At 34.9% G+C, this 14,730-nt stretch overlaps 1 protein-coding gene across 1 annotated transcript in view; it reads left to right on the top strand.

Annotated features, from left to right (window-relative positions):
• DOCK2 (dedicator of cytokinesis 2) overlaps positions 1–14,730 on the top strand; it is a 203,530-nt gene that overhangs the window by 113,232 nt on the left and 75,568 nt on the right. The window contains exons 28-29 of the mRNA XM_072873065.1: positions 10,903–11,001; positions 12,740–12,834. Coding sequence (XP_072729166.1) covers positions 10,903–11,001; positions 12,740–12,834 — 194 coding nt within the window. The remainder of the gene's footprint in view (positions 1–10,902; positions 11,002–12,739; positions 12,835–14,730) is intronic.

The raw sequence follows: 14,730 nt of genomic DNA on the forward strand, positions 1-14,730 counted from the left end.
TGGAAGGGGTAAGGGAGCTCCACTACTCTTCCTGTATTTCAAATTTGCTCCTTCTCTATTGCCTTATTCATTTGGCATCATATTGATGCCATACATGTGATATTCTTTCTCCTCTTGTTTGGTTGTAAACTTCTTTTTGTGTTTCCATTTTTTACAAATAATTTGTAATTAGTTGCTAAAATTATTTAAATATTTAAATGTTTATTGTATTTAGCAATCTCAGAGGTCAGGACATTGTACCAAGGAGAGATTAAATAGTTAACTTACACTGTTATCTTACATGACTACAGTAACATTTAAAAAAAGATAAATGGCCTTGATAGTAGTAAATGCTTTTTTGCAAAATGTTTTCTAAATATAAGAAATTCCATGGGAAAGACTGTATAGCATCTTGTGCTGTCTTCCTTTTATTTTTTAAGAAAAAATACTCTACGCTACTGAATTCCTGGCATTAAGCGCTGCAGTCTAGTAAGTTCTGGTTTAAGCTATAAAATATTAGCAGCATCCTTTAAAATAAAAACTGAGCAGAACAAGTTACTTTTTTTCTTCTTAATAAAATATGCTTTGAAAACTGATAATGATCTAAATGGGAAATGTTATTCCCTAGTTTTCCAAACACTTTTCCTAATATTGTAAGGTTGCAACCATAATTCTGAGAGGGCTTTGTTTGAACAGGAACAGCGCAATAGATCACAAGATACAGGTTTAGGAAGCTGTAATGTAGCACTCAGCTCAATGGGTTTATGCTAAGTTAAATGAGAAAATAATTTGTTTATAAAACATACCATAATGATGTCATCAAGAGGTTAGTTCTGTTAAAATATCTGGAAAATTATTTTGAATATGTGATGGTATAGCATCTACTAAATGCCTGTTCTGTCCTTCAGTTCTATAGAGGTGATCGTATAGTATATTCATTACTAAATTAAAATGACAAAAAATTACTTGCTTCATAAACAGGTCCTTTTGTATCATTTCAGTGGAGTGGTATAACAAGGATGATTCTACATACTATGACCTAATAAGCTTTTATGAACAGTTTCAGTAGTATAGTTCTGAAACTGCTATTCAATCTAATAGCATTAATATAGAAATGTAATTAGTCGATGTGTAGATTGCAATAGTTCTAATCATAACCTTTTTTTCTATATGCATCATTAGATACATACTGATGGTCCCACACATTCTGTATTGCAGAGACTAATTATAAAAATAAAAGACTTATAAGACTGTTCAGGAGATACGTACACTAAATATCAGAGGCATAACAAATTATGTTTTTCCCATATGCCATTTCTCTGGCACTCTGACTCATTAATCAAGTCTGCTTATATATGAGTGATTCTGATTTTGTTTGTTTTCTGCTAGGAATGCAATTCCCCAATATTTATCTACACACATTATTTCTCTGTTTGCAAGGTTCAGGAGAAGGTGTTAGCACCATGGTTTGTTAGCAAGACAATTATTTAGATGAAATCCCAGTTTAGTGATTAGCAAAAATAAAAAATCACTGCAAATAGCCCTGAATATTTTGCCAGTAAAGCAACACAAAGAAAGAAGTGTCTCTTTCTTTGGCACATAGTTGTCATCCTCTGAAGCAGTTCATATGGTCGGATGACATGGCACCACAAAATATTTTGATATTCATGTTTGCTAAAGTGCTGGAAAAAGTTTGAAAAATCAGTTGGTGTTTGGGAAGACCTGTTGTAACACAGTGCTGTTATATCTATGCTCACCATTTATTCTGAGGACTTATGTTTGGGGGTTTTTTGTCTGAGATGAATTTCATAATAAGGATATAATTTGTTATCAGAAGGATTTAATGCCAAGGTAGCAGAGGTCTTGCCTTTGAGCATGATTATGTGTGTTACAAAAAAACCCCCCACCAATATGGGAAGTAAGGCCAGTGTTTTGTCATACACTTGTGCGATGTTTTCTTCTGCCTTGCTGAGTGGCAATGAGGGGAGACAGACAATGGAAAAAATGCACATGAACTGAGTGGCCCAAGTGGAACAGGAGTTCAGTCTTGTCCTATTGCAGTTTTAGGATTTGGAGGCTCCTAGAGTGCAGTCAATGAGCAACTAGGGGACAGTCACACTACTGATGGCACATAAGCATATTCCCTGATTTAGTTATTCAAAGAAATTTCTACTCTCATCTTCATCCTAGTTTTCAATACATACATAATAAATTCAGCTCTCATTGGGCTGGTGCAAAGAGTTATTAAAGGAGTATTCCTTATTCTGCCAGACCCCTGGTATAATATGTTAGTATGACACAATCCCTCCAGAAGAGACTAACATGTGCAAAAATTATTGGTGCAGATAATGCTATTTTGGTAAGTTTCTCTCTATATTATCACAGTTTCAGGATTCTTTGTTTCTGTGATACTATAACTGAAACTAAATCAACTGGGACATCTTAGAAGTGGCACTCCTTAAACAGAGCCACCCCTAAGAAGGATGCTTATTTGGCAGTAGTTTGCAGAATACCCCACTAGAAGGTCAATCTAATTTTTGAAGTTTTATCCTTCCATGTTTGTACATGTGTTCCCATGGAGTTTTCTCCTTTCACTGAGTATTCCCTGTGGTTTCTATTAACCAACTTACCCAAGATTCAATATGAACAGCTCTCTGTCTTAGAATTTTTTTTTTTTTTTTCTATGAACTTTCTTCTTTAGCCAGTTACTCTGCTAACTACAGTCCAAGACTTTTTTTGTGTGTGTGTTTCAAAGTGGAGCCCGCTATTACATAAAAATTAAAAACCTAGTATAAACCCATCTGGGATATAATTTAAATATTTTTCATATTTCAGATACAAAATAAAACTGTTCCAACCATTGCTAGTTACTCCTTTGGTTTTACTTTAAAATGAAAATATTATTTCTGTGCACTTTGTTCCTGTTTTCATCTGTGGCAGAGAGTAGCAATTTGAGAGAACAATATGAAGAAGTTCATATAACATCTTTCCACAGCCTAGCTGGCTTTAAAAGCCGTATAGTATTTTATCCTGTGTAGGACTTATATAGTTAGAAAATGATATGAAATTGTATGCATGCTGTGTTACACTAACCAAGATTTATGTCAGTATGTCTTCCTTCCATGATGGAAAAGTCCCCATTTATGCAGACTAGATGCATTTTACGTCATTGTTGATGTAGCATGAATTCTTTTTAAACTCTCTGGGTAAATTCATATCTATATTGGAGCTCCTGTGTATATGCATGCTTGAATCTATTTCAATTCTTCTCTTCTCCCCTACTGTAGCTGTGAAAAAGCAGAGAGCAACGTTATTCTAGTAAGAGTCCCTTTTCCATGGGAGTGCTGGTAAACAATGGAGTTAACAAGGCAGTTTCAGGGCAATTACCTCTGCATCTCCATTTATTTCAACTGTTTTCTTACCAGAATCTTGAGGATCCTTGTGAAACGTTCAGGATGTTTTGGGATTTTTTTGGTGCCCCTTCCTATATTCATTGTCTAGGTCCTGGAAAAACCTCTTTATAAACATTTGTGTAATTTCCTGAAGAACAAAGTAACAAGTTAACTTCTTTTTTAAGGTAGTCTGACTGTGAAAGATTGCTTTAATGGAAAACATTAAAAGTTCTCCTGGCTTTAGTCAATGTGTGATTGCAGCGTATGCTGAGTTTACCCTTCACTTTTGTTTACCCTTCACCACCTCCACAGACCAGAATAGTGATTTTAAATAAATTTAGTTTTAATTTATCAGAAACTTGGATCTTATGGCTTACTAAGCTCTGCCCAAGTAAAAGGGCAGACTCTGACCTAGCAGAAGGGTTATCAACCAGGTAAGGCATTGCCAATTTTAATCTCAGCCTAAGAGATGGCTACATATTGGTGTTTGCAAATGTTTCAATACTGGATTGCATGTACTTTGACAAAACCAATATTTATTCTTCAACAAGAATGTCTGGTACTAAACAGAGTTAAAGTTTTTTCCATTAATATCTTCAGGATTTGGTGAGATTTTGATCGCCTGGTGACAAAAAATGTTGTGTTTTTGGAAGCTCAAGTGCAGCTGTGCTATTGCTCAAAAAGAAATAATAAAATAAAATCTTACATAATTTACAATAAAATGTATTAGTGGATTCCTTAGAAATTGCTATTAATTAATCCTAAACATACACAGTTGGTAGATTTGTTAGTGTAATGGGTGCGAGTTGTTCGAAAATTATTTTTATTGGGCCTTATTTTCTTTGTAAGATCAATTTAAAAGCAAGAGGAAAGTTTCTGGAGCTATATGACTTTCAGCAGTTTTAAGCAGAACTATTATGATAAAGCTTTGTTTTAACCATTCACAAATATATTGTACTGGTCTCATCTCTGGTCACGTAGATTAAGTTTAATTTTTCTGTCTTCAGTGAGTGCAGCAGAAAAAGAACAAAATCAGTCAAGGGTGACTTAGTTCTGGGAATACAGGACGTGGCTCTGTTTAGTTTTAAGGAAGTGAATCAGCATCCAAGACATTCATCTTCACAATATGTGTAAATTCAAAATATATGGCTTAGAAATAAAATGTGTTACTGCACTTCAGTGAACTTAAATTGCTCAGTTCTACCCTTTTCTCTTCGACCCAGTTGTTGATCTCTCTTGCAGCCAGTGTATTTTGCTTTGTAGTCCTATATAGTTGGCAATACACTCTGGGGTTTTTTCTGTTGTTAAGTATTATACCTCTGGGCAGGGGACTAGCTCCAGCTCATCCCAGCTATTGTATCACTTCCTTCAAGTTCCCAGGTTGGTTTCTAGTCTTTTAAATGCAAGAGACTGGCCAAGTTTTACTACAGTAAATAAACTGGGGATAATATTTTTAATCTTATTCTTTTCTTTTATTTTGTATGTGTGCTGTCATTGTTTCTATGGAATACTGACTGCAGCATCTTTAACATGGGAACAAGTGCACTGGGACACTTGGCAGGACAAGCCATACTTTGCCAACTTGACTGACCACCTGGTTTAGTGGTAACAGGGAAATGGAATAGTACTTCGAATAAGAAATTAGTGAAATAAGCAGCCTGACAGCACTGGGATACTTGGGATTCTCAGTGGATATCTTACATACCAGGACAGGAATTTTCTTCTGGCCTGTGAGATAGTATGGAAACTGGCTGAAGTAATTGTGGTGAAGCCATTAGTGGACTGCAGAGGAGGAAGGAAGAGATGCAGCATGAAGGTGTGTAGAGCCCTGAAGGCAAGGATGGAAGATTTCATCTGATACAGCAGAGCTGAGATTGGGAGTGTGGACAGCAGTGGTTAAGTGAGGACGTGAAACAGCTGATTTTTTTTATAACTGTGCTCTGGACAAGCTAGTTCAGTTTTCAAGCAATGATTGCTTATTCCAAATGATTGCTTTCTCACTTCATACTAAATACTGTTATCCATAATTTATTTGTACATACACCTTGAAGATGAACACTATGTTAATATTCTGGGAAAAGTAGTAAATTACATAACTGTGTTTGAGCACAGACTTAAGCACAAGTTACATCAATCACAGTAGGGTGTTCACCCTAGTAGAAGTTCTGGAGTGGATTTATGGCACAAAACCAACCAACCAAACAACAAAACCCAGCAGCAGCAAAAACATTGCAAAGAATGAAAAATCTTACTTTTGGAATATTGCTGGGAAATCAACACAAAGTTTAAAACAAATAAATAAAAATAGATGGCAAAGGATATATTCTAAAAAATCGTGCTACTTTTGTCATACCATAAACCATTGTCTTACTGCTTTTATTTATGTCTGAAAAAGTCTTAAATAATTCTGAAATTTGTAACATATCTTTAAATCTTACAGAGCAGCTGCTCTTACTATTTCATTGTGTTATTAAAATTGTCCTGTATTTTTCTATCTGGTAGTCTGCTGTTTTTATAGTTGTATATCCTTTTGGCTGAATCATATGAATGTAAAGAAAACAGTAGAAAAAGCTAAAACAGCCCAGCATGTTTTCAGTCAGAAATCAAAAGCTGTCGGTAAGACATAGGAACAGGATGCCTAAGCTTCTGTTCAGTCAGCTATAAAAGACAAGAAGACAGAACCAATGAACTATATGAATGTATAAATAGAAAATTAAAAACTCAGACCTACTAAGAGTAGATTAATCTGTTATTGTAAATTAATTATTAGTAAGATGCTCTTATTGGCAAGCTACAACAAGTCCGTGTGGATTAGGAGCTATTTCCCATTTCAGACTTACTCTATGCATCTGATGAATACTCCAGGTTGTTGCATAGCAGCCTATTCTAGTGTTTACATTTTTGCACTTTTACAGCTAGAAACAGTACAGTTTAGAACAGCCCATGCATTGGCTGTGACATCTATTTCTGGAGCAGAAACAGAACTACATTAGCAGGTCACTTCAAATTCTGCTTATTTTTTAATTTCAGAGTGCTGCTGTTTAGTGTTTGCATAATATGATAAAGATGTTTGTGCCATCCTCTACATATGCCACAGTTCTCAAGGTTTAGTGTGGTTTTCTGAAGGAACTGCGACTTTGAACCACTGTAGTTCTTCATGGCATCACTAAGAGTCCTCCATACTTTTCTAGTAATTATGTTGCTCTTTAGCTCATGACACTAAGCAGGTGTGATGACTCAATGATTCTATGAAAACAGTATATTGGGATGCCTTCTCAATTATGTGCTTGTGCTACAACATAAATACTGATGATTTTAAATGTTAGATTGGAAAAGTTGATTGGTTAGTTGTTCTCTAATCACATTAAAGATAATGCATTTATCACTTTTCCTCCAGAAAGATTTTTGCACTTGTTGCTGAACAAAACAAAGAACTGTTTGGCCTGTAGAAATTCTGGGTCACCCTTTTTATGTGCACCGTTTTTACAATTACTGTACTAACATACGATGAGTTTTGAAACTTCTGGCTTAACCTGAAAGGGAGTTCAGAATTAAATCTAATCTATTTAGTATGGTTCCTTCATCCACCACAAAAATATTGGCTCTTCTGGATAAGATTCTTTGCCCAATACAGAAAACTGTGCATTAATCAAATGTAAACCATCATTAGTGAATATAGGGTTACAGATTGTGAGGATGGTGGTATGTAAAGGAGTCCTCTTACATTACATTAATTGTGAGGGTAAGTAAAATGAGCATTTAAAACATCCAGTATTCTGCTAAAAAGGGGATATAAAAATAACTACATCATCTTTGGCCTTTAGAAGTATTTGAATTATTAGGCATTATTCACGTTTCTGTTTTGTCTGCTTTCTAATGATGTACATGTGGCTATATATTTACACTCGGGCTCTATGTTGGTAAAGCAGTCTATTAAAGAGGATAAATGTTACTTAAGTGCCTACATGAAATAAATATCCTCCTTAGTCCTTCCAGAAGTACATCTGCATGAAGATTACCCACCCTACAGCCACTGAGATACTTCTAGTAGATTAGAATCAAAGTGTAGCTTCATTCTACGTTATTTCTGTTGCTGTTTGTTTCTCCAGTGCATTTGCTTTATTTATTCTTGTGCTGCTAGTATTATTTGAAGTTACTACGGCAACCTGTCACCATCTGCTATTATAAAGTATGCTGGGATTTAGTTGCTAGGTGTTGAAGTTTGTCATCTTACTCATATGACCCTAATGCTTTTCAGACGTTGCTTTTCCTGTACGTGTTGCATCCACAGCTAATATGCATTTTAACAACAGTGGAAAAGATTCCACATTCTTTCCCCTTGACCTTAGAAAGCCCTGTTTGTTTTACAGAATACATCTATGATCCCTTTTGATGTACTTTGTATATACTCAACCAAAACAGCATTTCTTTTACCTTAGACACTATTTTGCAGTGTTTATACTAAAGCCAGCCAGCATTATAGTTCATTTAAATTTGATATTAATTATGCTTTTTTAAAGTGGACAGGGAGTTTGAACATTTCCTGAGACATTTTCTCCTCTGTCTTATTTTCATTTGACTACCTCTTTACTTGTGTTCCTGCTCCTGATAGAAGTGCAATGTTCATACTATTGATTTCCTTCTTTCTTGAAAGGCTCTCAGCCACTTGGTTACTTAAAAAATTATAATTCAGTGCTGTTTCTGTTCCAGGTTATTTTACATTTAAATGGAAATGAATGTTTTTAAGTTGGGAAAACATACATTTTATTAGATCTTTTCATAGTAGTGCAGTGTATTCAGAGTTATTTCTGTTAATTTTTCTATTAGTATTCTCTCAGTCAACTGTTTACTTTGATACATTTATTTTGTATACGTTTGACCTAGTTCTAATCAACCTTTTCTGCTGTAATTCACAGGATAAATCCTAGCAAGTCTAAGCACAGCTGAAATGACTTGTTAGGATTCTATCTGAAGAACTTCACCTTCTCTGCCACAACCTTTTTTATACTATTCAATCCCTACATACAATGCTTGACTTAATGAAATAAAGTTTTGAATCATAAGCATTAGACTGTTATGTTTGTAGGCGGTGCTTGATTCTGAATTTCTTCTGTCTGTCTAGTGAGCAAGCAGTCTGCATTCAAAGTGTAATAGACCATTCTTGTGCAGAACTTTACTGTATTTTCAAGCAGTTCATGCTCTTTGCACATTCTAGTAAGAGGTACTTAAACAGCATAGGAGAATTTAAGTAAATACATAGACATATTTGCAGATTTGATCACAGATTTTTATAGTCCTGTATTACACTTAAGTTCTACCAATGAGAATGGAGATGCTGAGAGCGCATGACTACTTCAAAGATCCGAGGCTGCATCTGAGAAGTGAATCTTTATTGCTGGTGTTTAGGGATTAGGAGGGAGGGGCAAGCTTTTAACCTATAAAGAAGCTAGCAGTTAATTTCTAATAGTTGAGATCGCTGGCAAGAAAATTATTAAAGATAAAACTGTGTATTTTCCTGCGTTACAGTTACATGGAAATTATGGAGAAAGTTTTTGTAGCAAACCAGCTTTATTGTCACCTTCTTTTTTATGTGTCATTCAGTCCCATCGATGTGAATTTGACAGGTTTGGTGTGAGGTACTAACCAGCAATATGTGATCTTTGCTTATGGCTCTTTTCAGTAATCAAGGCATATAATCTGTTAATTTTAAAATCACCATACACAGTTACTAAGAATAGGCAGTCATGCTGTACCATAATCACAGATATAGCTAGACACATTTTAGAAGTTGGTTTCAACAAAAGAAATAACCTTCTTAAAGTCTTTATGCCTTTAAGCAACATAATACATCTATTCAATGCTTGTGAAGAAAGGCTGCTTATTTCAAGAAGTGATTATTTAACATGAGTATAGAAAGGCATTCTATGGCAAATGTTTCACTACTAAAAATACAAGCTGTTTTTCATGTACAATTCTCTAACTTCTGTCGGAATTTTTTTTTCAAAATCAAGACATCAGAAGAAAAACCCCACACAATTTCATTACTGAATCCTTTGCAATTCATTATTACTTTCAGCTATACATTTAACATCACAGAAAAGATTTGTCTGATCCATAACTGTAAAAGTGAACTACTACAGCAGGAAAACCAGCATTTCTTTTTAGAAGAGCATCAGTACCCGACAACACACAATTCCTTACCTGCAGAAAATGTGTCTTCTTAGTCTTAATAAGTAGGCAAGGCTCTCACTAGCACTAATGTTACTCCAAAAGAAGGTATAAGTAGTCCTTTATATTGTAATTTTCACTATTTATCTGCAAGAAGTGTTCTGGGTCTGCTCACGTAGGAATAAATAAATAAATAAATAAAAAGGCAGTACAAACTGAACAGCAGCTAACATATGAAAGTAAAAGACCTCTAGTGGCCATAACCTGAAGTTAAAGAAGGCTTCCCTTCTCTAAGTGGTAGACAAAATGGTTGGGTACGGCAAACTGCAGCTGATACTTTGGTAATGTGTGCCTTTGTTGCCTCTCTGATGTAACAGAAGTATAAAGTGAGTCAGAGTTAAACAGAGAATCTGATCATTAACAGGCGGAAATTAAATTCTGGTCAGAGGGGCTGGGGAGTCCCTTTTATCAATTCTAAACCAGTATGGTCAAAAGATCCAAGTAAATCTAGAAAATTATTTGCATGCTCATCCACTTCATAATCTCTTATTTTAATAAAATCAAAGCATTTAAAACAGGTTCACTTTTAAAACAATAATTAAATCTTTTATATAAGCAAATTATAAGGCATCAATAAGGAGGATTCTTCACTGTCTTAAAGGAAAACTGCAAATCATTAAGCTCACTATTATTGCCCGAGAGATAAATGTCTTTGTGACTTTCAGTAAATTACAGTGAAAACCTAGGATTATAAATAATTTTATATCTTTCAGCATTTCTGCTTTAGGAATTGAGGAAAATAAAATATTTCCTTTTGAGGAAGTTTGAAAAGTTTTGAGAGATGAAAGTAATAGTATTCTATAGAAGTTTTATGGAGTTCTGTAATAGCTACTTAAATGCCTGTAGAATGTAAAAATGTCCTTTCTTGCAATATTTCTTCTTGTGAATAGCCTATGTTTCTAGAATGATTAGAAAATTTTGATGCTAATATATTTTCTTCCTATGAATTCCTAACGGAAGAATCCTGGGCAACATCACATGCCTTTTAGGAGTCTTAAGGTAATATTGAGTTGTACTTTATATATAAAGTTTTCTTGTCACAATGTGTGTTTCTGTGCAGCGTTTCATAAATAATGCAGCTTTCTCACCAGAGCCTACCCCTTGTCAGGGTAGCTTTTGAATTATCCTTCTCGAGTTCTTAGTATGTTTCTTTCATCTGGGCTTGCAAAAGCTTGAATATTATTTTATTTTTACATACATAAAAGGATTTATTAGGCTTTTAGACTAGTTCAACTTTAGAAAGAATACAATCCAATATCTTAAATAATTCATATGTGTTGATTTCTGTCTGGCTTTCTTTCAGAGTCACTTTGTGGCATGCATGACAGCGATCTTAAACCAGATGAACAACCAGCATTATTCAGTTTACATTGAAACTTTTCAGACAAGTTCAGAACTAGTGGTGAGTACAAAATAGTCATGGAGGTGATAAATAATTCTAAGTATTTTATTGCCTATGAAAAGTCAATAGTATTTTTTTGGAGTATCTTGTCTGATTCTTCCTAGAATGAAGTCTGTTTCTGTATGTTTTCTGCCTCTATGTCATTGTGTTGCTACCCCCTTCTAATGGTGACCTTGGACAATACTGTAATCAGAAATATGGAAAGATATAAATGTCACCATTGTTGACCCTAGCACTGAGGTGGTAATATTAAGAATGAGTAATGGGATCATTGTATTATACTGTTCTGGTGAGGGGAAAAAAACCCACAACAAAACAACAAAATCAACCCTCAACTAATTGAACCCTCCCTCCACACTTTGCACATGGTGATCCGTTCCCACTTTTCATTTTCACTATTGAGTCTACTCCTGGTCCAGATAATGTTGTATGCTAAATGCAGTAAATGCCTTACTATTGCAACGCATTGTTTTATGCCAGTTGTTTCTAGCATAATTTAACAATACTTGGGGTATATTCTGGTTTGTAACAGTGGTCACTATGTTCTAGAAGGTTTCAGTAGTTCTATGTCTGTCCTTTTATACTCCTAACATAACTCTGAAATAAGTCTGGGTATTGGCAAAGGTTTTGATTACACCATCTACGGTTTGTCCATGGACGTAATATTTTCAGTTGGCAAGATTTGTCCATTTTCCTTTTTTTCTTACAGTCAGAGTTATGCCGTAACTGAAATGCTAATGGATCAAATCTTGGGTAGCTTTTGCTTTTGCAATTCTTCATGTGCTTTAGTTTACTTGGAAATGTAACAGTATTTTAACATAATTTCAGCTTCCAAGCAGATTGGGTACTTGGTCCTAGAAGTTTTAGTAATCCTTAAACTACTTCAACAGTTCTGCAGAGGAAAAAAAATTTTAAAAGACATCAATATATTCAATGGGTTTTGCTGTTTGTAATGGCATTGGTGTGTTGTCTTCTCATGTTTTTCCATAGCATAAGAATCTGTCAGTGAAGGTGGCAAAGATTTGTTTTCAAATAATGCTGTTGAGAGTTATTGTTCACTTGGTTCTCTGTAAGTAATATGACAAGAAAGAGTACAAACTTCACGGAGAGTTGCTTGTGAGGTTTTGGTAATAGATGACGATATTTCAGCTTGCTAGTCTCATGGACTTCTAGGTGACTTGCTTAGAAGTTCAAGGGTAAAACCATATATATGTGCTCTACGTAAAATAGACCTGCAATGATTATGTTCATTTTATTTAAGTTCATTATACAGTGATCTCTAAATGCTTCTAGGAATTGGTGTTTGTTTTGTTTGAAAACTTTCTGTTAGTGCCTTCAATTTTTAATTTAGAATATTGAATTTGGACTAAATGGACTAAATAAAAAATCCTATATTTTTCAAAAACTATTAATTCTTTATGGATAGTGAGACTGTTTTGCTAATCAATAAAAAATTCAACAGCTTTACTCCAAAGTACTATAACTTTTTCTTTCCATTCATTTATGGCTTACCTTTTCTTAAGAGCCTAATGTAATGAATTTTAGCTTTCATTTGGAATCTGACTGCTGTTTTACAGGACTTCAGTTCCAATCTTGGGCTTACTTATATCACCAGGAATTTTTCCATCGACTTCACTGGGAGCAAAGTGGAGCCCTCCATCTTAGTTCTTTAATCACAGCAGGAATACTTAAACTTTGTGGTACACAGTCACAGACTTATTGCATTTTGTTGTTCTAGGACTTCTTGATGGAAACATTCATAATGTTCAAAGACCTCATTGGAAAGAATGTTTACCCTGCAGACTGGATGGCAATGAGCATGGTGCAGAACAGGTAAAATGGGGCTGGAGGATCAGTGCTCATATTCCATATGCTTGTGAAAAGTGAACTCATTTTGTATCTTACAAAAAGTTTTGCTGTGCAGCCTAAGGTGATTATATCATTGATTATGATAATGATTATTATAACGATTATATCATTCCAGTTTGGTGAATGCCAAGAAAGTCATAATCTGAAATAATTTACTGACAATACATTAAATAGCTAGCTGCCTGTGCTTTAAGGTCACTTACAATGGAAAGGGGAAAAAAAATGTATTTAACAGTAAAGTGGAAGTACATAGTTGGTCTCCGTGTTGACAGTCAACAGAAGTCAAACTGTAAAAGGCCTGTTGAATCTTAAATGTACAATTTCTGCACAGCATTAGAATGTCCTCACTAATTCGTCAGCAAGTTCATTGTGATACAAGAGTTATAAAACACAGTTTTCTTTCTGAAACGATATGGTTGCTTGGATTGCTGAAAGGTCTGATGATAAAGACCAAATCTTTGAGTGCAATGCACTATTTGTAGGAGGAGGTTGGATCCACAGTGCTTACTGTAGCTCATATCATTGAGGAAAGGTATTGCTATGCTATAGATCATTTGGGGTTTCATCATGATTGATTACTTCAGACTCAGGTATATTGCCTCTGTAGATCAAGATGGCATCTAAGCAAAAGTTTGTATAATCGAATTTATCATGCTCCCTATTGTTTGTTTTATGAGAGCTTGCTATTAATAAGAAACCTTTGAGTACTCTTATTATAAAATTGACTGAAGGAAATGTCTTCTGGACATAAACTGTGCAGATTGTACATCTTTACCCCCAGCTATAACCTGTCTGTTTTGGTGTCACCGTAAATGGTGGTGGGATAAACAAAGTATTGCTTCATCTCTGTTAAGTCCCAGGACCACTGTTGTCTTGGTGTTAGGGTTGCAAGTAGTGTAAGTGAAATTTCACATCATACAGGTTTTGCTGCCACATGAACTCTTTTCAGTTTATCATTTCCATATCATGTGATACTGAATTGGAAAGAAAAGAGAAGTGATCTTTGTGCACCTCCACCATTGATAATGGGTTTAGTCAGCTGGCTTGGGCAGCGTATCACAGATGGATTCCTTCAGAGTATCTTTGAAATATTGCTTGTTTGAAGAGGAAGGAAATGTTCTTCCCTTGAGATGTGAGTTTTGTTATTTATTATGGGAATCAGTTAGAAATGAATGTTTTTGGCAACAAGGAAAGGCCGGTATATAGGATACAGGATGGGCTATGTGAGGATTTAGTTCCTAATAATTGTTCCTGGCCATTCCAAGGTACTGACTTTCTTCTTTTTGCGTGTGTAGTCTATAACGGAGGAAAGCAAGGGAGAGCTTGACTGAGAATGCAAAGTAAAACACATGGCTGCTCTAGACAAAGTTAGTTGGTTCAATTTCTTTATTTGTGGAACTTGTAGGTGAGGAAGAGTTTCCTCAAAATTTGAACACATAGTTTTACAAGCATCTGCATATGTAGAAGAAATTGAACAAAAAAGTAGCTGGGAGCATGTGACCACCTTACCTTGTGGATTTTTTTTAATTTGCTGGATTTCCTCTTCTTCATACTTCATGGAAATCACAGCTAAAACTCTCACTGAAAGGGATCTGGATTTGGAGAAAAAAAATCATTTTGTTTACATTTTTTTATTTATTTGGGTGTTACCTTCAGGGCTGAACTTATTCTTGCTTCTTGTTCTCAAAGAAACACTTGGAGTTTATATGCTGGATTGTATTATGAAGTGAATGTGCTTTCTTTTTTTTTTGAGCAAGACTTCTGTTGGTGAGGTGGATTTTGATCACCTGTACTATCATTATTTTAGTTTTGTAGAAATGGCAATAACATTGAGTTTTCTAGAAGTCACAGAGAGACTAG

This window comes from Ciconia boyciana, chromosome 9 (genome assembly GCF_034638445.1).
Source record: "Ciconia boyciana chromosome 9, ASM3463844v1, whole genome shotgun sequence".
NCBI lineage: Eukaryota > Metazoa > Chordata > Aves > Ciconiiformes > Ciconiidae > Ciconia > Ciconia boyciana.